Source organism: Kwoniella dendrophila, chromosome 5, assembly GCF_036810415.1.
Source record: "Kwoniella dendrophila CBS 6074 chromosome 5, complete sequence".
In the NCBI taxonomy this organism is placed as follows: Eukaryota; Fungi; Basidiomycota; class Tremellomycetes; order Tremellales; family Cryptococcaceae; genus Kwoniella; species Kwoniella dendrophila.
In genome coordinates, this window is record NC_089480.1 from 677831 (window position 1) to 704387 (window position 26557).

General features: G+C 45.1%; 7 protein-coding genes across 7 annotated transcripts; 5 read left to right on the top strand and 2 right to left on the bottom strand.

Moving 5' to 3' along the window:
- Positions 1 to 383: 383 nt before the first annotated feature.
- Positions 384 to 1760, top strand: L201_004095 (uncharacterized protein; the record flags this gene model as incomplete). Its single annotated transcript, XM_066219843.1, has 3 exons — positions 384 to 897; positions 956 to 1592; positions 1652 to 1760. The coding sequence occupies 3 exons, from the start codon at positions 384 to 386 to the stop codon at positions 1758 to 1760; spliced, it is 1260 nt and encodes a 419-aa protein (XP_066075940.1).
- A 1266-nt stretch (positions 1761 to 3026) lies between these two features.
- Positions 3027 to 6322, top strand: L201_004096 (uncharacterized protein; the record flags this gene model as incomplete). The annotated part of the gene is made up of 4 exons (XM_066219844.1): positions 3027 to 4412; positions 4462 to 4570; positions 4621 to 5079; positions 5130 to 6322. The coding sequence occupies 4 exons, from the start codon at positions 3027 to 3029 to the stop codon at positions 6320 to 6322; spliced, it is 3147 nt and encodes a 1048-aa protein (XP_066075941.1).
- Positions 6323 to 6454: 132 nt separating this feature from the next.
- L201_004097 (uncharacterized protein) lies at positions 6455 to 11463 on the bottom strand (the record flags this gene model as incomplete). The annotated part of the gene is made up of 6 exons (XM_066219845.1): positions 6455 to 6989; positions 7038 to 7207; positions 7264 to 10192; positions 10247 to 11012; positions 11076 to 11307; positions 11359 to 11463. The coding sequence occupies 6 exons, from the start codon at positions 11461 to 11463 to the stop codon at positions 6455 to 6457; spliced, it is 4737 nt and encodes a 1578-aa protein (XP_066075942.1).
- Positions 11464 to 11741: 278 nt separating this feature from the next.
- L201_004098 (uncharacterized protein) lies at positions 11742 to 12323 on the top strand (the record flags this gene model as incomplete). Its single annotated transcript, XM_066219846.1, has 5 exons — positions 11742 to 11873; positions 11987 to 12007; positions 12054 to 12076; positions 12127 to 12145; positions 12192 to 12323. The coding sequence occupies 5 exons, from the start codon at positions 11742 to 11744 to the stop codon at positions 12321 to 12323; spliced, it is 327 nt and encodes a 108-aa protein (XP_066075943.1).
- A 990-nt stretch (positions 12324 to 13313) lies between these two features.
- Positions 13314 to 13825, bottom strand: L201_004099 (uncharacterized protein; the record flags this gene model as incomplete). The annotated part of the gene is made up of 2 exons (XM_066219847.1): positions 13314 to 13589; positions 13643 to 13825. 2 exons carry the CDS (start codon positions 13823 to 13825, stop codon positions 13314 to 13316), a joined length of 459 nt encoding a protein of 152 aa, XP_066075944.1.
- A 465-nt stretch (positions 13826 to 14290) lies between these two features.
- L201_004100 (1,4-alpha-glucan-branching enzyme) lies at positions 14291 to 17098 on the top strand (the record flags this gene model as incomplete). The annotated part of the gene is made up of 14 exons (XM_066219848.1): positions 14291 to 14321; positions 14383 to 14410; positions 14460 to 14662; positions 15052 to 15151; positions 15194 to 15225; positions 15283 to 15330; positions 15378 to 15483; positions 15535 to 15823; positions 15873 to 16185; positions 16239 to 16248; positions 16352 to 16420; positions 16478 to 16640; positions 16703 to 16778; positions 16884 to 17098. The coding sequence occupies 14 exons, from the start codon at positions 14291 to 14293 to the stop codon at positions 17096 to 17098; spliced, it is 1683 nt and encodes a 560-aa protein (XP_066075945.1).
- A 6267-nt stretch (positions 17099 to 23365) lies between these two features.
- L201_004101 (uncharacterized protein) lies at positions 23366 to 26522 on the top strand (the record flags this gene model as incomplete). Its single annotated transcript, XM_066219849.1, has 23 exons — positions 23366 to 23402; positions 23453 to 23502; positions 23635 to 23650; positions 23697 to 23879; positions 23926 to 23998; positions 24065 to 24171; positions 24232 to 24318; positions 24374 to 24445; positions 24505 to 24644; positions 24695 to 24721; positions 24773 to 24925; positions 24968 to 25199; positions 25244 to 25436; positions 25594 to 25640; positions 25683 to 25708; positions 25760 to 25805; positions 25920 to 25948; positions 25998 to 26065; positions 26119 to 26166; positions 26219 to 26287; positions 26374 to 26390; positions 26438 to 26456; positions 26513 to 26522. The coding sequence occupies 23 exons, from the start codon at positions 23366 to 23368 to the stop codon at positions 26520 to 26522; spliced, it is 1749 nt and encodes a 582-aa protein (XP_066075946.1).
- Between the last annotated feature and the right edge of the window lie 35 nt (positions 26523 to 26557).

Consider the following 26557-nt stretch of genomic DNA (forward strand, 5'->3'; position numbering starts at 1 on the left):
TCTTGTTATCGTGTTTTCACCGAACAAGGTGCAAACCTTAAACTTGCATCTTTAGTGAGTCACCCCTTATCCCCATCACCCACCATAGATCAAATAATCCGCTTAAGGCAATTAACCATACAGTGTTAATACACACCAAACAGCACTACCTATCAAGCCTTTCCATTAACGGCTTCTACCGGAAATAGCATAAAGTGATTGACACGTGGCCCAAAGGGGAGATGATATGATCTCCGCTTCTCCACAAACATACGTAATTCACTCCACTTGAAACGACCAGGTGAATTTGTCAAAATAACATATTAACGACTCTAGCTTAACATTTGGTCCATCATTACCAGTCTATCGTGGTATCAACTATAAACGCTGAGCTATACTAAGAGATGCCTCCCCGGACTAGAGCTGCTGTGGCTTCTGTCACTGCCCAAAATAATCCACTTTCTCGGACTGTTGTCACTATGACGACAAAAGATTCGCCACCTCCCAAGAAGAGACAACGAACGACTCAACTTGTGAATAATCCTACCTCACCGACTTCAAGCATTCTCAAACCTGTTCTTTCAAGGGAGCTACTACCGCCCACTTTATCCTTCTCTCTGAGAGATGCCATAACTCATCTATCCAAGGTAGATCCGCGGTTTACTTTGTTCTTTGAACACTTACCATGTCGACCGTTTGTACACCTTGAAGCTATCGACCCTTTCCGAACACTGGTAACTTCGATCATTGGTCAACAAGTATCTTGGCTAGCTGCTAGGGCTATAAATAACAGATTTAGAGCTTTGTATGGGTTTGATCCAGAGTCGAAAGATGGATTTCCTTCACCCGAAGTGGTAGAAAAAGAGGATGTGATGAGGTTGAAATCTGTTGGGCTGAGTACGAGAAAGGCAGAATACGGCAAGTTCCATGAATCCGTGCACTACATCGCATAAATTTGTACTGAACTGCCTAATAGTGATATCACTCGCTCAGCATTTTACCTCTGGTCAATTATCGAACGAGTTATTGCATTACGGTACAGATGAAGAGATCTCAAAAGCTTTGATAGCAGTACGAGGTATCGGTCAATGGACGGTCGATATGTTCTTGATGTTCTCGTTAAGACGTCCAGATGTTTTAGCTGTTGGGGATCTGGGAGTACAGAAGGGCTTGTTGAGGTGGGCTCTATCAGCTCATGGAGCCCTACTGAAGAAAACTGTTCTTACGTCAAAGAAGGGAAAAGGAAAAGCTAAGGTGGTAGAAACAATCCAAACTGATCTGGACACGGTTGTACGAGAGTCGACTCCAGAGCAGAAGACATCCGATATATTCCCTCCGACGCCATCCACACCTACATCGTCCTCGCATCCAGCTGCGTTAGTAACACCGGACGACTCTGCGCAAACAGTCAAGATACCTCCAACACCGAACTCGCCAATACTGCCATCTGAAACAGCTCGAATCCCTTCGGGTACCCTTCCTACACCTACGCCACAGTCTATGCTTGAACCGCTAAGCGGGAATCCTGATTGGAATCCCAATATAGCGGTACCACTACCGGATGGTCTCACATTGGATGTGCTGAAAGCTAGACTAGCTGGCAAGAAGGTCAAGTAAGTGACAATCCTCCTGTGCCCAACCCAGTATCGCTAATTTTCCTCGCTTCTGCTAGGGGTGGAATGTATCTCACGCCGAAGGAAATGGAGGATCTGACGCAGGGGTGGAGGCCATACCGGTCGCTAGCTGTTTTCTACATGTGGCCAGCCGCCGAAGAATCTTAGGCGTTCGGGATGATGAAATTAATGAAATTGACGAAATTGATAAAATCATGTAGCTAAAGATAGGGATTTACAGTTGTTTATGCATGTGTTAGATCTGCTGTAACAACATTTTGCTTCGACAAGTATGTAAACATCCGGGACCGGTAGAACGCCACTATTGTATGGTCCCAATCAAGCGCATTGGCCAGAACTCCTAGCTACCAGAGAGCCTTTGTCTGACGCACTGACAGTACAGGATGTTCTAAACTATATATGTGAAAGACTTTGCTGTCATTTGATTCAGATTCAAAGCGTCTCCTGATAAATTACACGATCGATCGCCGGTGTCTACGATTATGAGACACTGATGGACGTCATACTCGGCATCGGGAATTGCTTATAAACCACGTGGCTCAGGCGTCAAGTCAGAGGGAAGTCGATACAAAGCTGCTTACAGGAGGATGAGGTTGATCAGCACATTTACGTGAGACCTGCACTAAACTAAATTAAAAACATTCAACATTCCAAGACACGGTTTCCGGCGATTGGTTGTATTTTTTGCGTCAAGAGAGTATAACTGGTTACTACCAACAGGTCGACATTCAGTAGTATTGCTACAGTAAGATAAAATCCCATTCGTGCGAAAATTTCGTTCAACATGCATTCCATTTATCCCATTCTGAAAGGGGATCTTGCATGAAACAAGCTTGATAATATGTATCTCAGCGTAATGCAAGTCTCACAATCGTCATGCATGGTGAGAGGACATGATTCTTCGAGCTCCCCTCTCACCAAAGCGAACAAGTTGCAAAAGATGAAAAAATAGGAAATTGAATATGCGCCCTGAAAAGAGACTGATGCCCGAGTAAAAGAGTAAAAGGAAGCATCCTTTAATCTTACCCTGTGCTTACTGTTGTACCATATTATAAGATACCATCTCGTGTATGGGTTATAGCCAGAGTGGTTAGTCGTAAATCAAATCAAACTAGTAACGACGTACTCCAGTAAATACTTTGTATGTTAATTCCTCCTACTCCACGATTGTCACCTTTCTTCATCGACTTTTTACTTTTTCTCACTTCTTAATTTCGCCTCTTCTTTCAACTGCTTTTGAGGACTTATTAACATATAGCATTGACACATGCAACACAGCTAATCGAAAGATCAAAGCATCAACAGCACAACACAAAGTACCGCAATTGACAGACTTCTGCCTTTAAGCGGCATATTAATTCATTAGAAATTAGAGGTAGAAAAAACCCATACAAACACTGTCCACCCTACACCATGTCTACCAACACTCAAAGACCAGCACCGGCACCTATACATAACCATACAGAAAACAACAATGGACAACCATCCAGCTCTGCTAGCTCTTCCAACATACCACGCAATCAGCAAGCACCACAGAACGCTCAGTCACCGCTAGATTGGGCCAATTTCATGAATTTTCAAACTCCACCTGTCAACAATCAACCCGCCCAGAGTTATCAACATAGGATGCCTTCGCAGGACGACCAGTATAGTAACTTTGCTCACGGCATATCCATGTCACGCCCATCTCCTTCTTCGATAAATTTCCAGCAGCCACTACCTAGAGGCTCAACATCATCAACAGCCTCTTCACATCAAAATCCTAATCGACAATACAGCACGAGTTCGGCATCCTCCCAACCACAAATACCTACCTATCATGTCCCTTCTCAAACACCGCCTAACCCCCAATCGCCTCCCGGGAAAGCCATTGTTGGCAAGGGCAAATCACCAGCTACCAAACCATCAGAAACCCAAGATAACGGACTTTCTCTCGACCCTTCAGCATTCTCTCGTGATATTCGATTTCAAGTGCCTTCTTTCCTTACCAATCAAGTTGGAGGTGCACCAACATTTCCACCAGGTGGTGAGGCATGGAGTGGCTTCACCGGCGCCAATCTGTTTGGATCAGATGTCGGACAACTTACACCTGGAACTATCTTCTCCAATGCGTTCGGCATCACTCATACGGCAACAGATAATCAGCAGCAGTATTGCGATAACAACGGAAATATGCAGAACATGAGTTATGGAAATGATAATGGAGGGTGGGAGCAGTGGAATCACGAACAACAGACTAAGAACGATAACACCCAAAATCATCAAAACAACAACCATCTTAACAGTGCCATGTTTTATGTCAATCCAAATCCCAGTCCCAATATCTTAGCCTCTCGAAATGCTCCTGCTCGTGACCAGTCTCATCGAACTCCTCGGATGCAAATGACTGCTCCAATCAATACCAACGTTCAGAATCAAGGCCAAATGCCCAGTCCGCGTACATCTTATCCACAGTCGTCCACCTCGTCTGGCTCTATGCCGACCTCTGCCATTCTTCCACAGCAGCCAGCATTCCCCCAAGCAGCATTCGCCAATTATGACAATGTCCCCTCTGCATCAGCACCACACAATTCTGCCAGTACCGTCAACATCGCTTCCTCGTCAACTGCACCATATGCACCGCCTTCAAACACGCAGTCTCTTCTCACTGGACCTATGCCCCCTCAACTTGCAGATGGCCCAGGATTATATTCAACGACTGGTTTCGACATGGTCGGTGTTCTCGCTCGAGTAGCTGCTAGACGCGATCCTAGTACTGTCCTCGGACCGGTAGATTTGAGTTGCTCATTCCTAGTCGTCGTAAGTAGATTAGCACAACTTGACTTACCGATGCTGACTATATCGACAGGATATACGTCGATACGATTCACCTATTGTATACGCCTCACCCAGTTTCAGTCAGTTGACTGGCTATGACCTTTCTCAGATCCTTGGTCGAAATTGTCGATTCCTGCAGGGTACGTCTATGCGTTCTTATCTCGTATCACTCGCTGACACCTTGCTACAGCTCCTGATGGCGAAGTTGTCAAGGGATCTAAGCGAAAGTATACAGATAATACCGCTGTAGCTCATCTGAAGAGGATGTTAAATGCTGGTAAAGAATGTCAAGCGTCTCTCATCAACTATCGCCGAGGCGGAGTACCGTTTATCAATTTGGTCACAGTCGTTCCGATTCCTTGGGAAGGTACGGATATAGTGTATCACGTTGGTTTCCAAGTCGATCTCGTGGAACAACCTAATGCTATATTGCGAAACATGCGAGATGGAAGTTATCAAGTTAATTATACCGTCTCCAATCCACCAGAGAAGCCATTGAGGCCACCAGCTAGAGAAATTGGAGGCATCACTGGCCTTAGTGGTGAAGTGATGGAAATTATGGGTCAAAGAGTCAACACGCTAAGTGGTGGATCTGGAGAAGAAGCAGGTCGGATGGAATGGCTGAAAATGGTCTTGGATAATACGGATGGTAGGTCGTTCTATGATCCTCCTTGTCGACGATTGCTGAGTCTTCTTCAGATTTCGTCCATGCTTTATCCCTCAAGGGATTTTTCCAATACGTTTCACCTTCTGTAAGAAGAGTTCTTGAATACGAACCTGAAGAACTGCTTAACAAGAACATATCCGAATTCGCCCATCCATCTGATATCGTACCACTTATGCGAGAACTTAAAGATTCTACACATGCCCCCTCGGATGGGTCATCAGCTCGTCACGTCAACTTAGTCTTCCGGATCCGACGAAAAACTTCGGGTTATATTTGGATTGAAAGTGTCGGTCGACTGGTTGTAGAAGCAGGAAAAGGTAGAAAAGCCGTTATTTTGAGTGGTCGTGCTAGAGCTGTTCCCGCTTTACCTTGGGATTCGATCGCAAAATATGGTGGCTTAGCAGAAAGAGAGTTTTGGGGTAAAATCTCTTTCCAAGGTCTCATACTGAACACCACTCAAGGTGTAGAAGGAGTTCTTGGTCAACCTTCCGATGATCTCATCGGTCAAAGTTTCTTCTCTTTACTGCCTGGCGGCGATAACGGTCCCCCTCCAGCAGCACTTCTTCAAGCAGATCCATCAGCCCCTGTCTCCTCCTTATCTGCTGCCATCCGACGAGTTCTTCATGGCGATACACGTAACGGTGCGGTCTCTATCCAACACAAATTGGTTCACAAATCCGGCAATCAGGTCGATGTCATCACCGTCATCTACGCTCCCCGTCGCTCCATTCCAGATGTTCCCTTAGGTCGAGATGATGAGACTAGCAGCAACGGTGAAAGTGAAACGTCACGAAACTCCAGTCATGATATGGCTTCTATCACAGGTATCCCGCCTACTAGTTTGGTCATCCAAGTCAAACTCGTTGTCTCATCCATATCTGGCAACTCCATTCAAGCCATGACTCGTGCTCGACCTGTAGTACATGCGCCCGTCTCCAACCTGTTTGAGGAACTTGAAACCACTCGGGGCACATCTTGGCAATACGAATTACATCAGCTTCGACTACTCAATCGACGACTCAAGGAAGACATTGCAGCTGCTAAAGCTCGCGGTGCCGGAAAAACCAAAAACAGAAAACGAAAATACGAATCGGGTATAGGCGAGATGGGTCCGCCAGCTCTGCCATATAACAATTTGCATGAGCAATATACAGCTGCTCCACGTCACCAACTAGCACCCGGATTCGGGTTAGTCACACCGGGAATGGGAAATAGTTTCTATTAATGAAAATCAATAGTTGTATGTAAAATAAACCAAACTGTAGTATAGGAACGAAATCTTTTTGGCTTTTGAATGTAGTCATTAATCATATACGCAAATAATTTACTACTATGCATAATTGTAGAAAACCTCTATTTACTCTGTTTCGGTTGATGATGATTCCTTGCCTAGAATCGACCTTTTCCCATGAAATCTTTCTTTCTCTTTTTCCCGGACAGACGGATTCTCTGATGCTCTTCGCATAAATTGGAAAGCGGACAATGGGCTGCCCGTACCGCTGGGAGAGGTCTGGTTTAGGCTCTGTGCAGGCTGGGGTGTATGAGGGCGAGAGACGAGCTTGTAGCTGGTATTCGCTTTTGGGGCTTTCTCCGGAGACAAGTAATCTTGATGGACATTTGGTAAATCAACAACTCTGCTGATTGGTGTTCTATCTGATTTAGATGAGGCAATCGATGCAAGTGAGGAGCTGGACTGCGACGGAGGCAATGGTCTACCTGTATATGAGAGTGAAGCAGATGTGGTGGGGAAGGGTAATTTGGGATTCAAGAGGGAGCTACTTGATGATGAAGTAGACAATGCAGGGCGGATCGATGGACTGCCGACAGATATAGAACCGTTGAATGGTTTTTGCCAAGCCCCAACAGCTTCAGCGAAATGATCTAATAAGAATCTGGCTATCGCATTAGTAAAGTCTAACAGACATTCTAATCTGACTCACTTGGACAATTCCACCCAGCCTCCTCCTACTCGTACCATGACGGTTCTAGATCTCAAAATACGACAAAAGCATAACTTGGCTCTACCCTCCGCGCCTATCCAGTATTGTCCAGACTGGTCTTTCCACTCGTCTGCAGAGTTCAAACCGACAGGACGGACTGGCACATGTACCTACGCGGAATCAGCCTTGAACAACAACGCAGAATACTCACATCTAACTTGTTTACTATTTGCCCTACTGCAATATCGAGCGTGCTCCTTGTGTCAGCCACATATTGCTTCTTCCAGGTCCTCGAGAGGGACTTGCGCATTCGCGACGGTACCACCTGAGTGCTTCCATTCAGCTTTCCTGATAAGGACGATCGAGACGGTCGGGGTAGGGAGGATTGTCTAGGCCAAGTGCTGCTATCGGTGGAAGGTGTCATATTTGTCCCATCGTTGTAAACACTGCTTCCGTTCTTCCGACTGGAAAGACTATATCGGGTAGGGGTATCTGATGCAGCACGTATTCGTGATCCGGATGATTGGATAGCTGTCAGCGTGGGTGACAAAGTTGATACCTCCGTATTTGGGTTTGATGTGGCTCGATTGATAGGGCGAGGGATAGAGCTGGTTAAACGCGGTAGCCGAGATATTGTTCTAGCTCTGCTGGAGTTGATGGCAGGAATGGTGCTCATGACGCTGGGCGATCTCGAGTCAGAATCAGCTTCTTCAGCCGAGCGGATGCGCTCCTCTGCTAGACCTCGTAGATCATCCCAGGCTCGGACAATCCTGTCAACTTCGATTGCTACTTGTTTCACCTCTCCTGCATCATTACTTGACTTTATGACATTCTGTTGGACGCTTGTAGCGATATTCATGGTCAACTGAATCTGTTCTAAGTCACCATCATCAATGGCTTCTAGCAGATCACTAAAAGCGGCGTCACACTGTTTAACAGAGCTGTCGAAATCTGCAAGTTGACGATTTTGCGGGGCCGATTGTCGGTCGATTGCAATGGCATGAGCGGTGTCTTCGTGATCAGGCAATGTCTCGACCCGCTGCAGTTGCAAAGTTGTAGCAGTTGCCTCTGGTATAGCCACAGTTAGCAAAATTTGCGAGCGGGGTGTTCCGTCTGTGTATTCGTTCGATGGACTGGTGCTGCTTCGCAAGTCGATTTGTTCCACTGTCTCTTGCAGTTTACAGTCTGAAGCATCGACACTGGCGTCTAAGACCGCTTGTTCATGAGAAGGTAGAGGACCAAACACATCTCCACTAGGCAACTTATCTTGCACCTCATCCTTTCGCTTACTCGTGCTCTTACATACTAAGGTGTCTAATTTTCGTTTTACATTTTCGACGTCCGAGAATAGGGAAACGACCGAACTTCTCGCAGCATCCACAGACAATGACGATGGATCGATGTCACTAGTAGTTGCTAGGGGTCTTTCTTCTACACTTCTTTCAAGCACTTCCAGTGCAGCTTGACTATCTCGTTCGTACGCAATCAATGGAGAATTAAGTGCCCTTGACAGGTCCCGAGCGGCTGTCTCTATAGCTTCTGTTGCCTTGGCAGATTGTTGACAGGTGTTCAAGCTAGTTTCAAGAGCGGTGATGCGCTGGATGGATTCGGATTGGAAATGTCGATATTCAGAGATGATACCATTAAGGTGCTCCATAGCTGTATGACATCGATTTTTCCATTGTTCGTGAATGCTGCGTAAGTGAGAACATTTACAGTCTGCTATGAGAGCAGCAATTTCCATGGCGATGTCGTTGATATGATTACGGACGACTCTATCGACACATTCACTATCAAAAACTTCGTCGATGATCCTTTCGTTTAAACGGGAGGTGGTACTTGGATGATAGTTTAGTGTCGAATCTGTGGAAGTCACGCCGGTTGTTGAGGTCGAAGAAGTGTCGGTGAGTGGCATGACCTGTTGCGCTACATCTGCGAGAAAAGGGATTCTTTCTACCAAAGTAGACTCCCAAGTCTGATACTCCAACTCCATGTTTTCAATCTGTGTAGATAAAGCATCAGCCTCGAGACCATCAACATTCTGCTTTATGTCTCTTAACCGTCGAAGCCATGAAATTTTATCTTGATCCACCTTGTGAACAGCCTGAGTTTGTCGATACACCCTCCTGAGGAGATCAATCATCTTGTGTAGGTGATTTCCCTTATTCACGACCATGTCTATCCACTCTTGTAGGGATTTTCGCAGCTCTGAGAATCGGGGTTCGTTTATCGTGGAATATAATGGCGGTAATTTTTGCGTCACTTTCTTCGCTATGTCACTTTCTATTTCTTCTAATTTATTGGAAAACCGTGTCACATCTACCATGTCAGATGAAGGCCAGCTGGATTGGCGGATCCCAGCGATAATGTCCGCTTCTAGATGTTGAAGATCTATTCCATTGACTTTGATAGAAGCATCAAGCGGGTACAGCAGAGAGAATACGGCTTGATTAATCTTGATCACCTCGATAAGTTCACAAGTTCTACCGCACCGGTCTTCTAGTTCTTCAAATACTGCTTTGCTTTCAGGGATGAGGTTATCGACATCGGTAATTGAAAACTGTAGATTGATCGGCGGACTTGCAAGAAGATTCTGAAATTTGAGGATAGATAACGAATATTTTGTTGCAACCACCAGCCCTGTCTCCTTCTGCTTTTGGGCCTCACTAAGCTTACTATCAACGTCATCCAACCAAGAACCGTCAGATAGCATCGCGATCTCAAGGTTGCTGAGACTTGAAGAATTGGCATCTAAATCTGACAATGAGTTGAAGGTTTGCTTTAAAGCTCCTAGATTCGTTGTCGCTTGCTGACGCAAATCTGTCATGGCTTCTTTAGCCAAAGCTAGTTTTCCGTACCAATCCGCTCCGAGTTGACAGATCTGCAGAGCATTACGAGCTTGGTCCCGAGCTGAAGTGAGGGCGATGAGGACTTCTGCATTGTGGCGGTCGTTATCAGGATAAGCAGGATGCGAAGGACTTGGGAAATGCTGGTCGATAGGTTCCGGTAAATAGGTACGTGCAGCTTGCAAAGATTTCTTTAGGTCGCTGTGTAATTCATTTGTAATGGGTTGAAGCACGATCCCTTGCAGGGTTTCTTGTAGCTGCTTTGCAAGGTGGATTGTATCCACTGAGGCGTTGAAATGTGTTTCAGACCTATAACTTTATCATAAGCTTTCTTCCCTTTGAACAGAGCGATGAATGACCTACAGTTCCCAATGCGATTCCAAACGCTTACACCAGGCGATCTGATCTCCCAGATTCTTTACGGTTTCTTCAACTGCATCTTGGATATCCAGCATCTCTTCTGGAACCGCACTACCTTGTAGCTTTCCTTGACTATCGGGTGGTCCATCGCTGTCTCCGAGGCCTTTCAACGGTCCGGCCAAATCGATCATCTTGTCCAGTAGAGTACCGCTACGTTTGACCTGATTTACCAGAAGGTTTTTGTGCCGAATACCGAGATTGACTACTTGAGAATGGAGCAGTGGAATATAAAGTGCCCTCTTCGGCGTCGATTGCATACGAGGGGACTTGGATTGACCAGGAGATGAGGTGGTAAAGCCGATGCTGGGCGATACTGGTTGGGCTGTACTAAGTTTGGGAGATGTCAGCGATGAAGTGGGATCATCGACGTTGTGGGCTGTACGGGGAGGCGTGTGAAGTGCCAAAGCATCTTCACGCTGCATGGCTGATCGCAACCGACGAGGTTTCCGTAAATTCGATTCTTGCAATCCAGTTGACGGTTTCCAGCTCGCTTTGTCTTTCACTAACTCTGCTACTTCTCCACGTATCTGGTGTATCTCCTTCATCACGTCCCAGCGTATTTCATCCCAGTGTAGACGAGTTAGCACCATCTCTAAAAGCTCGCCTCGATGTCGAAGAAGTTTAAGAAGACGATCTATTAACACAATCAGATCGAGAGTAATCGAGACTAGATGCGTTGAGGGTGGAGTAAGGGGCAATAGGGTAGCAGCTGAGTATAGGTCAGCTTTATCCATATGGAACTTTGACGTCAATTTTGAAAGAGTTAGCTTACCTCGAGTCTTCTCTTTGATTCTTCCGAGATCGCCTCCGTCAAACTTCAAAACTTCTTCTTCTAAGCTGTCTCGGTCGTTTTGCCATTGCTTGACCTGATCAGTGGTAGGCAATCGCCATAACGATGAGCTTTCTCCTGCCCTGATGAACGGAGTTCTATGGTCATCGCAGGCCGCTGCTACTTCTAAGGTGCAGTGGATGAAAGGGTAAACAGGCTCCACATCTTCCAGTAGCTAGTCTCGTCGGTTGAGCGGTCATTCCATATAAAATACGAGGATACATACCTTCAGCTTTGCCTCGAACCACCTCCGCTTTTCCAGAAAATCCCTCAGTTCCTGCGCTTCATCTGCTGACAAGTCCTGCAGAGCCTCCTCGCTATGAAACAGCATTGCCGTGGCTTCACCCGCTTGCTCGATAAGTATCGATCAAAAGCAAGCAATCCACTATATATAGATGTGTCATGTTGGTATGTCGAAAAACATGCACGTTATGTTACGTTCGTTACGTTTGTTTGTGCATGGTAAAACACGTGATCGCTAGCTTCCGCTGATACCCGCGCCGCGCCGCGGATGTTGACAAATGACGTTGTACTCGTAGCAACGAAAGAGGATTTATACGGTATTCAATCTTTTTATTCCTGAAGCATATTGGTCTAGATTATACCATCATGTCAGAGCAGGAGCTACCTGAAGCACGAAAGTCGACTTCCACTCTGCTTGACGGTAATCATTCATTCCCACCCTTTTATGCGTGCTATCTGCTTCGCTCGAAAGCCACTGCCAACTCCAACAGGACATATGTAAGTGTTATGACAATACATCTTTAGCTCACCTGCACTAGGTCGGATCTACGCCTAACCCTCCTCGTCGAATACGTCAACACAATGGTGAGCTGACTCAAGGAGCATGGAAGACTTCCAAACATCGTCCATGGGTAAGTACCGGAAAGCCACGAGGACAAAGCTGATGTACCGATACAGGAAATGCAGATGATTGTTTATGGGTACGTGACCCATTCAAAAGAAATCAGCTGATCAGACTCAGCTTTCCCAGCAAGCTTACTGCTCTTCAAGTGAGTGATCTCCCTAGCTCCTTGTTTGATGTTGACTTTCAACTAGTTTGAATGGGCATGGCAGAAGCCTGAACTATCGAGACATTTGCGTACCTACGATCCTCAAAGTGGAGAAGACTCTGGACCGATCTTCAAAAAGGATATCAAACGGAATTTGATAGAGAGAAAACTTGCGTGAGTAAACCCATGTCCCCTCATTTGCTTACGATCAGAGTTGCACATGCTCTTTTGACAGTACCACCCTTCAATCGGCTCCCATTACATTTGAGATTTTTCGTCAAAGAAGTGTACGATCTATTTGATGGTATCGAGCAGACTGGACCCCGTTCTGGACCTTCACGCCGAACTAAGAAGAGTACAAATGAGGGCTGGACACCACTGCCTCTGCCGTCAACACTGACTCGCATCCTCGACCTTGGAGGAGTGTCTGGTTCAACAGGACATCGGAGACAAAGTACTCAGGGCGTGCAAAGCAGAGATGGACCGATAGACGTGGAAGACAACGATTTCCGAAGGAGCGATGGCGTGTGGGGTAAATGGAAGAGGCTAGAAGAGCGTGTCAAAGCTGGCGAGCAACCGAAATGTCTCAAATGTGATGGAAAAGTGGATTATACGGTGCGTTAACTTTAATTTCAACGCCGCTAACATCGTAGCAACATTTGTCGTTTGCCATTTGCCCGTTGCACCCCTCCTGCCGATATATCGGCCATCTCGACTGCTTAGCCACCTGTCTTCTTCGCAAATCTACGCATGTAATGCCACATCGAGGCCTTTGCCCCACCTGTAACGGCGAATTTGAATGGGGTCAAATCATTAGGGCTTGCTATGCACGGCAAGAAGGATTACAAAGAGAAGGGGAAGAAGCACTCAAAATGGCAAAGAAGGCTGCGCGCAAAGGTAAACGTCGCAAGCAAGATAATATCTCTACCGAAGAGGACGAAGAGGAGCAAACCTCACCAATAACACAAGGGATCGACACTATATCGCTCGAGACACCACCAAAACGGGTCCTAGATCGCTCGGCTTCCGATCTTCTGGAAGACGAAAAGACCATTCGTGCCAAACGACAACCACAGAGCCGCTTTCAGGCCGATTGAAATAATGATGAAGAACTAGAATAGAAAAGATTCGAGAGGGAAATGATGGCGATACAGTAATATGCATGTTTCTATTTCTTACTGTAACCCCGCTTCTTCTCATTCTCCTTAACGGCATCTTGATCTTGTATGCTAAGTCCAGCTATAGTCTGCTCAATATCAGGATCCGCTTTCTTCCCCGTGATGTCCCGTTTCTCATTGCTTCGTGATTCTTCTGTTTCTTCTTCAGCTTTGATGGTAGTCTCAATGGCTGGCTGTTCGTCTTCGGGATTGGTTTCGGTAGGAGGAGTATCGACTGATTCGGCATCATCTTCTTCGTCTGATGTAACATAATCTTCCCAATCGAGCTATAGAGGTGATCAGCTTGGTTACGTCTGAATGAGTTAAATTTGTCACGTACGTAATCATATATGACTCTCACGATAAGACTGCAACTGGGACATATTGCAATTTCTTCACCGTCTCTCAGTTGACCTTTCGATATCTCAAACCGGTCACCACAAGGACAAGGATAATGAAAGAGTCGAGCTACAGGATCCCAAGCGAAATCTTCGATTTCTAATTCGTCATAATAGTTGGGCATATCGTTTGTTGTTGTAGATTATAGCTATCTCGGACAGGTATATGACTCAATCTCGATAAGCAGCAATCAGCGGCAAATATTGATGAACCAGAGCACCAGGAGTTGGATGAAACCAAATAAAGACAATAAAAAGAGGTGATACAGACAAAAAAGCGCTTTATGTGGTAGGTTAAAATAAAATACTTAAACAATCACGTGGGGATGACGGTATCAGCATGATGGAGACTCCACATTCACACGCCCCACAGTAAAATAATAATACATAATATATTAAATATTCCTATCATTCAACTTGTATGCGACGTCATGTTCATTACAGTAGTTACTACTCCCTACCACCGAACCCTTCGCTCTAACTTTATCTTTATCTCTTCCATATCCCACATTCCTCTTTTATCACTTTTTTATACCTCTTATTTCCATCTCCTTTCTACTTTATCTTCTCATCCACATACCACATTGAAAATGACCGATAAAGCTCAAATGCCCACAGATGGTCAGTTGATCGTCCTATATTTGTTATACCAGTATGGTCGCTGATCTAACGGTTATTAAAGGTACCGGTGTCCTGCTCTCTGATCCCTGGTACGCTATAAAGCTGTTCAAGTTGTCTGTTCACTAACTAGTGGTATAGGCTCGAACCTTTCTCTCCCGCCCTTCGAAAGCGTTATGCGGCATATAAAAAGCAACTTGACAACATCGAAGAGCACGAAGGAGGTCTCGCTCATTTTTCCGAAGGTTACAAATCCATGGGTCTTCAAGTAGACGAGAATGGAGGAGTCAGGTATCGAGAATGGGCGCCCAATGCTACAGCAGCTCGATTGATTGGAGAATTTAGTGAGTCATGCATATAGAAGATACTCAGCTGACATAACAGACGGCTGGTCGCATTCCGCCAACCCAATGACTAAATCATCTTACGGGGTATGGGAGTGCTATGTCCCGCCCAAATCACCTGGAGTCTGCGCCATTCCCCACGATTCCATGATCAAAATCTCTATGACAGTACCTTCAGGCGACTCCATCGATCGTATTCCAACCTGGATATCTCGTGTAACCCAAGATCTTTCCATATCCCCAATTTATGAAGGAAGATTCTGGAACCCACCAAAAGAACAGATCTACCAATTCAAGCACGGTCATTCTAATAGGTCGTCAGAAGGCTTGAAGATTTACGAGGCACACGGTAAGCTCCCAAGACTGCTGAATTTAGCTCACATATATAGTTGGTATTTCCAGTCCTAACATGCGAGTCACAACATACAAGGAATTCGAGGAGGATGTCTTGCCGAGAATAAAAAAGCTCGGTTATAACTGCATCCAAATGTGAGTTACACCTTCGTGAAGCAGAGCTGACAAGTCTCATAGGATGGCTGTTATGGAACATGCTTACTACGCTTGTAAGTGATACACTCTTCTACTGCATGGGGTATCCAACTGATACTGCCAACCCTCAGCCTTCGGTTATCAAGTCACAAATTTCTTTGCCGCATCTTCGCGATATGGTAAGTCTATACATGTTGACAGCAAAATCCTGACTCGTTTTCTCCAGGAACACCCGAGGACTTGAAATCGCTTATTGATAAGGCTCATGAGATGGGTCTTACTGTCTTACTTGATGTCGTCCATTCTCACGCATGTAAGAATATCTTGGATGGGTATGTAGATCCACATGCGTTGGATACAAAACTGCGCTAATCCTCGGATAGGATCAACGAATTTGATGGAACCGATCATTTGTACTTCCACGGAGGCGCTAAAGGCAAACACGAACTTTGGGATTCTCGTCTCTTCAATTATGGCCACCATGAAGTACTTCGGTTCCTTCTTTCAAACCTTCGATATTGGATGGATGTATACATGTTCGATGGATTCCGATTTGATGGGGTTACCAGTATGATGTACACCCATCATGGTATCGGCACGGGCTTTTCTGGAGGCTACCACGAGTACTTTGGTGACTCAGTCGATCTCGAAGCTATGGTGTATCTCATGCTGGTAAGTCAAGATTACACCGACATGAACGCCGAGCTGACTGTCTGCTTAGGCCAACCAAATGCTTCATGAAGTGTATCCTAATGTCATCACAATCGCTGAAGATGTTTCCGGTATGCCGACTCTCGGTCGTCCAGTCTATGAAGGAGGTGTAGGATTTGATTACCGACTCTCTATGGCCGTGCCCGATATGTGGATCAAGATGCTCAAAGAGTTATCTGACGATCAGTGGGATATGGGAAGTGTTGTTCATACTTTAACAAATCGTCGACACCTGGAGAAAAGTGTCTCATACGCTGAAAGTCATGATCAAGCACTTGTCGGAGATAAGACTTTGGCGTTCTGGCTCATGGACAAAGAAATGTGTATGTACGGTATTCGTCTACTGGCGAACTCGCAGCTGACTCCCCCCCCGCAGATGAATACATGTCTGATCTCTCACCCTTAACACCGGTTGTTGATAGAGGTCTTGCCTTACACAAAATGATCAGGTACGTTTTCTACACTATGAACACCGCTGACTGGGCATAGATTTATCGTTCACACTTTGGGTGGAGAAGCATATCTCAACTTCGAAGGTAACGAATTTGGTCATCCAGAGTGAGTTGATGTAGCGGTACGTTTGTACTCGTTTACTTAATTATCTTTCGTCCATAGATGGATGGACTTCCCTCGAGAAGGAAACGGCAATTCCTTTGCTCACGCCCGCCGACAATTCAACCTCGTGGATGATCAACTCTTGCGTTACAAGTATTTGAACGAGTTCGATGTAGCTATGAATTGGCTCGAAGATAAATACAAGTGGCTCAGCTCACCTCAAGTATGTTTTCTGCTCTCATACACGACCTTGGAATTGAGAAAAACTGATATCGTTCTCAACAGGCATACGTCTCACTCAAGAACGAGAGCGACAAAGTAATCGTTTTCGAACGAGCAGGTCTTCTCTTCATTTTCAACTGTGAGTATACTTTTTCGTGTATCCCTCTTCCATACTTTTCCTGCTGTCAAGTCTAAGCAGCTCAACTGCCGGATTTCGTTGCTGATATGTATCTTTATACCGAAGTCAACCCCACTCAATCTTTCGCTGATTATCGTGTCGGTGTTGATGCACCCGGAGAGTACAAGGTAATCTTGTCCAGTGATGAAAAGAAATTTGGGGGACACGAAAGGATCGATCTCAATGGCAGATACTTTACAACACCCATGGAATGGAACGGTCGAGCCAACTGGATTCAAGTTTATACCCCTGCAAGGACTGTCTTGGTACTTGGTTTATAATTATCAATATGAACAAATAAAAAGGATAGCGCAGCTACAGTAATCGAAATATGCATACAATAATCATCGTCTACTTGCTTGGTGTTACCATGAATTATGTCATTCATAGTCAAGCACATGTAAGGTAGTTCAAGACACACGAGTTTATTTCTTCTAGAAACTGGCACTCTATTCCACAAATATAGCTGATCATGTATGCTGTTCTTTGAAATACTTGTCAGCCGAAAGAGCATACCCAGCGCCGTTTGGGGAGCTATGCATGCGACCAAGCCTGACTGATATGTATGACTACACTGTGGAAAATAAAGCCACATTTCACTGGTTACTTGTGTAAAATATCCGCCATAAGTGTTTTTTGTGGATGAACTTGTGACAATACTTGCCATGTGTATGCCATGTGTTTGCCACAAACACAGGCTGTTACTCCCACGAAGTCATATGCGTGTTTTCTGCTGGAAATTGCTGTGAAGCATTCCATAAGTTTCAACCGAAATGTAGCCCCATTTTCCACAGAGCTACAGGCCTTGAACGTACTGTGTCACGATGATCAAAGACGCCTTCGGTGTAGAGTTTCAATACATACAACGAGACAGCCAGAACAGGCAAGAAGTAACAGAAATAGTTAAGGTGTGACCGATATCGTTGAGGCTCATTTAACAGCTTTCTGCTCGAAATCATGTGGAGATGGTGAGCAAATACCACTTCTGCACTGGGTCCGCTGGAGAATTGCGTTAAGTATTCTCAGTAATCTCTCAAATTCCTGCACAAAAGAAAAAGTGATCTATGAAAACAGAGAGATTTGCGGCCCGAATTTCATGACGGCCAATGACGGCTGGTGCGGTGCGCTTAATTTTGGCATTATCTCCCTTCTGCTTCCTATCCTGAGACCGCCCCCATATACCGCTTGTACTGATGGGCATTGCCACCACTATTTATTCATCATTACTGATATCAAACTATATCATCCTGATGGCCTGACCATCTTATCAACTACCAAATGGCAATCAGAAATACATCAAATTCTGCTTGATACTTGTACAAGCATCACATGACTCGACCGCGACCTTCTCTGCCGGATACGGAAGTGGGTGATGCCGGATTGTTGAAACGGAGTGCACCGATCAACGTATTGCAATTTACCGTGATTACCGGCTGTGTATATGTGTGATTCCAGCAGGATTTCACATATAATAGACGGGAGATTCCCCTTTGCATGCGGAGTATGTTCACCAGCTTGTGCTGCAAGCGCGAGAGTATACATACATCTGTCTTCAGGCTCGATGGATTGGTTGGCAAGGACATCAACAGAGACTCGAACATCTACATAAATCTCTATCTGACAAGATATGGTGGATTGCCGTTCTTGAATTGTGATCTGCGTCCTAACCCTATAACAACTCAACTTTTCCAATTCCTGTACGTAATAACCGACTCCAAGCATGTACGTACGTTGAAACTCCAAGCTAAAGATTCATCTGTTACAATTGGGTGCAAAACCTTGATGTCGACAGACTTTTCCTTACCATTGGGCAGGAAAATAACCAAAATAAGCAAGCACCTCATGGGGATTTTGGTATACAGGGAAGATGTGATAGACTATCTATCTGGTCAACGAGCTATGCCAGCCAGTAATAGAGCATTCAAGGCGGCTTATACCGAAAACGTGAGTGTGGCGTCATCCTGTTCTTTGATACGAGGACCATACAGATAAATGCACAAACACCGGCAAGTTCCTGCGACAACTAAGTGTCAGACCTGTGCCATTATTGTGGACTCAAGTACTACTGCTGTTGGGATTGCTATAATTGATCGATACATCATATAAGCGATGATGTGTGAACGCAAAAAGTTACAATGCACCGAGTCGGCTGTGCTCTCCCATCAATCTCTGTACAAATTACTTTATCTGTGCGGTCATGAAGATGCGCAGAATTGCGGTAGGGGCCCTTGCAAACCTTCTCATTACTGACAAGCAGACACAAATCAGAGAAGACCGCTTAGCCAGCTTGAGCTATAAGTGATGAAGTATAACTCGTCGTACTTGTCTGTCGGTCGACAACAAACAGAAGTCATGTATATGTCAAAGGATTGAACAGACTATTCACCAAAAAAGACTTGCGAGTATGTTGGGAGATAATAAGTTGGATTTGTCTTGAGTAGAGGCATGTCGCTATGCAATTGTTTAGATCTTTGGGGAGGGGTCATCATGTCCACAAAAATTAGGGGATATATAAGTCTCAAGAGGTGCTACATGTCCTACAGGAGATCGCCGATGGAGAAAGAAACTGTCAGGCGGAGAAAGTTTCCATGCAGGAACAAGTAGAATACATGGTGTATCTCAAATACCTAACCAGGGTTCTCTTAGATGTCTCTGAGGATCGTCTAAGAGCGGCAACTCTTGGATATCTTTTGAATGCTTCTCAGATATGTCTAAGAGGTGGACATTATGAACACAAACATCAGACAGAAGCGTGAGTCGGCACGCGCATGCAGGTTTCAGGCCGAGATATGTAACGTATAGATTCTGTTAAGTTATATAATGCATGTCAAGGAGAAAGAAGTAAAAGATAAAAGAGAGAGGATGAAAATTTGATATAAGGGATAGGTTATCTAATAGTACACGTTCTATATCACGTAATTAACTAGAGCATCTAAGCGGCTCATTCTGACATACAAATCTTTCCTGGGCCAGGTCGTGGAATAAACGTACATGGTTCCATCGGGGATTGGTGCCAAATCGGTAGTAGATGCAGGTTCAGAGGCAGCATCTCTCGACTCTAACCGAATGCACGCATGCCTTCAATGCTACTCACCACCGCTCTCATACTTATCATATTCTCAAGAGTGTACAATATTGGGTAGAAGTCAAAGTGGTTGCCTCAATGTTCTTTGGCTTTAACAAAACCAGTAGATGTTGAATCTCATGGTATTAAGTATGAGCAGTATTGAATGCATCATAGAGCAAGAAGAAGAAGGAAGAAATAGATACCGGTCTAGAAAGTGTTCAAAACTCCGGTGCGTTCAGTTCTGACATAAGAGGCAGCGACACAAGGAGAAGAACAGAGACAAAAAAGCCGAAAAATGATATGAGCGCGATCCGATGCATAGATTCCCGGAATTTATTGATAATCTTGTTGTTGAATCTTGAGAGGAACGTAAGCAAATAGCCGAAACTCAAAGACATTTACTAAAAGATGTACTATTGCAATATTTATACACTTTGTGAAACGAAAAGATCTTGCTCCGCTTTAATAGCGGGCTCACTTCCAATAGTCTCTTATCAGCTATAAGCGATTGCAGGTTACATACAAAGAGCCAAAAGAGAAATCATCTGTTAGCAGAAGAAGATTATCCACCACTTATAGCATATACCTCCTCAGAGCTAGACGTCAATATCTGTCACGATGATCAAAGACGCCTTCGGTGTAGAGTGTCAATTCATACAACAAGACTGCCAGAACCGGTGAGAAGTAACGGAAATAGTTAAGATATGACCAATATTGTGTTGAGGCTTGAACGATATTTTCAAAAAGGAAGCGAGATACTCAGCTTTGGTGGACCTTAGAACGGACAATAGGCGTTGTAGCTTCTAAGAGATACCGAAGTGCAAATGATATTGTATGTACCAATAATAGTAATTTAGAGACGACAAATTCATAGGGGAACTAGATGATAGTATACAGAATGAGTGATGTATATCTATATTACTAAATCCCAATGCCCGTGATAGAAGGAGAAGTTGAACCAACGATATCTTCTATCATTCAACTATATCTTGACGCGTGAACGATATCTTTGATAACTTGAAGGTATCGGCAAGCGGAACCAATTTCTCTATTATGTAACCTAAAAATTTGTCATTGGCGGAAGCCGGCATGACAATATCCTTGCATCAAAATGATCTTAACACTGGATATTTCACTTATTAGTTCTTTCAGGAGGGCCACTGCACACCGCTCCCTGAGTAAGCATAGGTTGAGGAGAAGATGTAACAAAGAGAATGACTGGTTTTACGGCGCTACTCAGCAAGAAGACATATCAGCAATTGGGGCACTTCACCTGCTGAATATAAAATGGCACATTGGCATGTTTATAGTCGGAGATATTGAGGAGACAGACAAATGATATGCATAACGGGTTTGATCTCCCCTGACCTTTTCGTCATCTTACTGGTGAAAAACGAACCCTCGTCCGCGAGCCAAATTGGTGTAGGTTTTGTACCTCCGATCCAAGCAGATCCCCTACAGGGCGTCTTGAGGAAGCACGAAGGCGATGCGCAGAATGTATAGAGGTTTGAATATACTAGTTCGCGATATCTAGCCCGAAGTCGGAACACGATAGCCTCTCTACACTATACTAAACGATCTCCCGCGCTTCTCGAAGAAATCCGCAGATATTGCTTCGGAGGGATCATCATTGCTGAAAGGATGGTGTAACGCAACCTCTTTGTCGGAATCTGAGCGATAATCACGAATAGTGTAAGCCAAAAGACAACCATGTAGGAGCCTGATGTCGGGGCATGGGGGATACGTGTTGAAACAATCGAGAGCAAACGTTTGGCGTAACAGTCGTTTGAAGCAGGAAGTGAATGCGGTAGTCCACTAAATCATATGAGTGCAAAAAATGTTCTGAGACGCAGCTGACTGCTGTCGCTCACGCAATAAGCCATCACGTCGAAAAGTTTTTCGACGACAACTAAATATCGCTCTGCTCCGAGACAGTCTGAATATCCACCGGATGTCCCAGCTTAACCACGGTGGGCCGAACATATACCTCGTAAAAATAACGACGTGCCATCGAAAGCGTCTTACAGAAGACTAGGTGTTGATCAGTTTTGTCGGTAAGGCCGGTCACATCTTGCGGTCCTGGTCACTTTGCCTTGACGAACTTCTTGTGGACCTAAGGGTTGACAGTACGGAATGCCTGTCGAACTTCTTTAATGGGTGCAATGATTCAGGAATCAGCCCGTTGAGGATGGATACGAAGCGATATTAAGCTGGAAAGCGTGTGTCAAAAAGCATCGAGGCAGCTGCAGCCAAACCTGTATCTCGGGAACCTGAATTGCTGTATGGGTTACAGGATTAAATCAACCTGAGACTGTCACTCACTACACCTGGATATGTCACCTGTATGTGCGGTCCATCAGGTTGTTCATAGCTGAAGGCGATAAGAAATTAACCCTATTCAATTCGGTGTCTTGGGTGGTGCCAGGTAGCAATGACCGATGAATGTTGTTAGGGCGGTCGCGCTGAGGACCAAAAGGTATCGCTGCGCCCAAGAGGTGATAGGTGAGTAGAGATTGGAGCGATTTTGAGACCCAAGCTTCCCGATATCATGGATGAGAGAATGTAGTCAAGGGCGATGATAGCAACTGAGGTAGGTTTCGAAGGGAACAGAATAGGATGAGATTGCTGAAGCTGAGATGAGGTGCAGAGCGGGCCCGGGCACGCTGCTGCTTGCCACATGGGTTTAACAAACCGATTATCATGACATCAAACAGGAAGACAGTGTTCGACGAACGGATCAGACAGCCGCATCAGCGCTTCCACCTTACTGTTTTTATCACTCGTGTAGATCGCAGGACGAAGCGTTGAGCGGAAGGGAGGAATATGTTCGTTCTCAGCTGAACATCGAGGTATTTGCCGTCTTGAAGAAAGTTAGATGGGCGAGCGCATTCGGTATCGAGGTTAGGCAAAGATTAAGAATCTGGCAGGTAAAGAAGTACTTGATCGAAAAGTGCAATAAAATGAATGTGTGCAATGTGTTGTCCCGCGGTTCCAATGTCCTGACGTCATCGGTTTACATGTACAGTACATACAGCTAGTACATCTAGTCAAGTCGCGTCAACCGTGGACTATCTCTTTTGGTCGCGTCGGTCGAAATCTGTGAAGGCATCCTATCCTGTCTTCCTTTTTTATCGAGTTGCTTCCTGTTTCTTTTTTATCTCTTCTGCTCTAGCTTTATCCAGTCAATTCCACATTCCATTCTGCTAAAAACAGTATATACTTTAAAGGAGGTTTCTTCGCCCACATACTCTAACGATTCAATCCTCTCACTTACCTCTTTACTGATTAAATCCCCTCACTGAAAATGAGCTCCATAGGTGATCGCTCTGTAGCTAGCTCTTACAAGCAGGCCCTTGATACTTTACCGATGCGGAGCCGAAACAACTTTGGCACCTATACACCTGCCAAATCTAACAGAAGCTCCAATCGCGGCGGGCGAAATCAAGCGCCCTCCACTCAAGCGTCAAATCGTGGAGACGATATGAAGGAATATGTAGTTGCATTATTACAGGGTAAAGGTAAATGCGATCTTACTGACATCGATCAGCTGATTTTGACCTCATTACAGGGAATGGTGTGGAAGTAGGAATCGCTGTGCACAGTCTAATGACTGGACATGTAAGTTTCATCGTGGTGTATTAGCTGCAGAATGGCTGATACACCTCGAAGACGGTGATCACGCAGGCAAGTATATCACTGTCATTGGACATCAAATTGGAATGCTGAACTAGCTCTTCCACTGATTGATAGATTGCAGATACTCCCTGTAAGCCAATCAATTCCACTGCCGATCAGAGCTGACGTATGTCCAGTTTTTCACAAAACTCTACAACATCTCACCCTTCATCCTCCTTGTACAGTGTTGGTGCCTGATAGCTCCAACAATCACAACGCCGACGTTGAAAATCCCGGAACGAATCTTACTCAAGAAGTGGAGGAATACCTCGAGCTCAAATGCGATTTACTCTCGCGAGAGTGGTGGAACTCCGAATCAGGTAAGTTGATCCACCCGAAGCAGGAATGCAGCTCAATTTCCTCAAGGCACCACCTACATCCTTGATCTTAGTCTACCTGATGAGGTCAGAGCATCCACCCTGATGGCTTCCGCCGATAAGTATGTTTATTCTCGATTGTGTCGCTGGAATGGCTGCTCAAACAGTCTTTCCGCGACATCGTCTAGGTACTACGCTTTGTGCGCCACCTCTGCGCTGTTCAAATTTCTCGAAAATCGTCAAGGGGTATTTTATGACAAGGAAACCCTCCAAATTCGCTATACCACCTCGGAAGGTATGACACTGCTGCCGTGCTTGAACGTGGATATATTGACCACGACATGTATTCTTACAGGAACTATGTTCATCGATACCGAGACTGCCAAGAACCTCGAGCTTGTCAAAAATATCCTAACACACAAAACCAGTAATACTCTTTATGGTGAGTTTTTCATGTAAGCAAGGAAATAAAATGACCTGATGCAACCGCTGCATAGGGCTTTTGAATAAGTGCTGCACACCTATGGGTTCGCGGCTTCTTCGGGGCAACATCCTACAGCCAAGTAATGGTGGGTTTGGCGTTGTCAGGTCATCTGCCTTGTCTGAGGTACGCTGACAATTTTGACAGTCCGAGATACTATCCAAAGCAGGCATGATGCGGTGCAAGGTACGTGGAAACAAATATGGGGGAGGCTGACACGAGTAGAGCTGCTCCTTTCTTCCGAAAAGCTTAAATCAATACGAGCTCGATTGGAAGCTTTGGGTCATGTAAGTAGGATTGCCATTAGTTGGATGTCCGGCTAATGCATTGGTGGTAGACCGATTTGGACAAACTGATAAACCAGGTAGGGGGGTTCAATAGATAGTGTAGTCGGATAGCTGATCATTGCGTGTAGGCTACCAGAAAAGTATTGGGACCTGTGGACGTGGTTAACACCGACATACGGATCTCGATCCTTCTACAACTTGAGAAATATATCCAAGCTACCAAGAATCTGCTGTCTGAGGTGACATCGAACAGATGCAGAATCCTGATAGAAATCCAAAAAGTCAGTATCCTTCCGTCCTGTCATTGCTGACAAGCTTTTCAGGAGTTGTCGAATGCGGTACTCTCAGAGATTCAAGGAAAAATACAAGGTAAGGTGTATGCATTGGAAACGCATGCTGACGATACAGAATGTCTTTCAACCGAGATGGTTGTAACCAATGTAAAGCAGCGAAATGCGACTACAAGTCGACTTTATGCTGTCAAGGCCGAGTTTAACCATCTTCTCGACGTAGCTAGAAAAACCTACAAAGAGAATTTAGATGACATTGAACAACGTAAGTCAGCGTTATCATTGATGTTTGCTAATCACCTGATTTAGTGGAAAGGGATTTCGAAGGTATGTATGCGGGAGATCAAACGGTAGATGTTCTAAATATCGGTACAGAACAACATTCTTTACAATGTCGACTAGAGCCGGTAGAGAACAAATTCCGGCTCACTCTTACCAATCAAGAGGTAGACGGTAAAGCACTACCATCTGAATGCATTAATGTCCAGTACAAGAAGAATAAGTGAGTTCGAGGACACACGGGATACGCTGACAGTCATGCAGAGTATCTTTCACTACTCACGAGCTGGTGAGTGTTTTCTTGGATGGGAGGAGCTAACTGCGTAGCTCAAACGAAATGCCAAGCTGGAGCAAGCCCGACAAGAGGTTTTGTTACTTAGTGGTGAAATTGTCACGGAACTGCTTGCATCGGTAGTTGCAGACATCAGTAAGTCATCTCTACATGTCGTCGTGCTGATCATCCTTGAAGGGGGTCTATACCGTTCCAGTGACGCTGTAAGTCCAATCATCGGGTCTCCTGGAAATCAGGGCTAACACAGTCTTCAGATCGCCAAACTTGATGTATTGGCATGCTTTGCGGAATTAGCTTCTTGTAAGTCTTGAACTGAGATCCGAGTAATTTCGCTGAAATATCTTAGTTGGCGACTGTGGTATGTGGTGTTACAGAACGAAGGTCATTTTACGGGTCTGACTATTTCTCGGACAGTCCGCCCAGAGTTTAGTGATACTATCGCGGTAGGTCTTAATATGAGCGGGTCGCCAATAACAACTAATTGTATTCCAGGTCAAGGCGGGAAGACATCCCATTCTAGACCAAACTTTGGGGTCAGGGGACTGTGTTCCTAACGATATGTCGGTATCAGTATCTCGATAATGAAGGGAATACTCACCGATGATGTTCTTAGCTACGCTGTTCAAGGTCATGCGTCATTCCAGCTTATTCAAGGACCAAAGTGAGCAACATCCATTGGCTTACTCGATGTTGACAGATTGCAACTTTTATAGTATGTCTGGAAAGAGTACTTTTCTGCGACAAGTGGGACTCCTCACCGTGCAAGCCATGCTAGGTTGCTAGTAAGTCGCAACGGCACGAATCCTGCTGATCAGTCTAGTGTCCCGGCACAATATGCGTCTTTCCGGCTACATGATGCTTTACTCAGTCGTCTCTCGAATGATGGTGAGTCTTTCTTTGATTTCCCCAGGATATCTGTTGATGCTGCACAGACTCGCTCGATAGGAACCTGTCGACTTTTGCATCTGAGATGGCCACTTCAGCTATGATACTAGGTGAGATCGCAGTACAAAGTGATTTAGCTGAGGCGATTAGGCCTGGCAACATCGAAT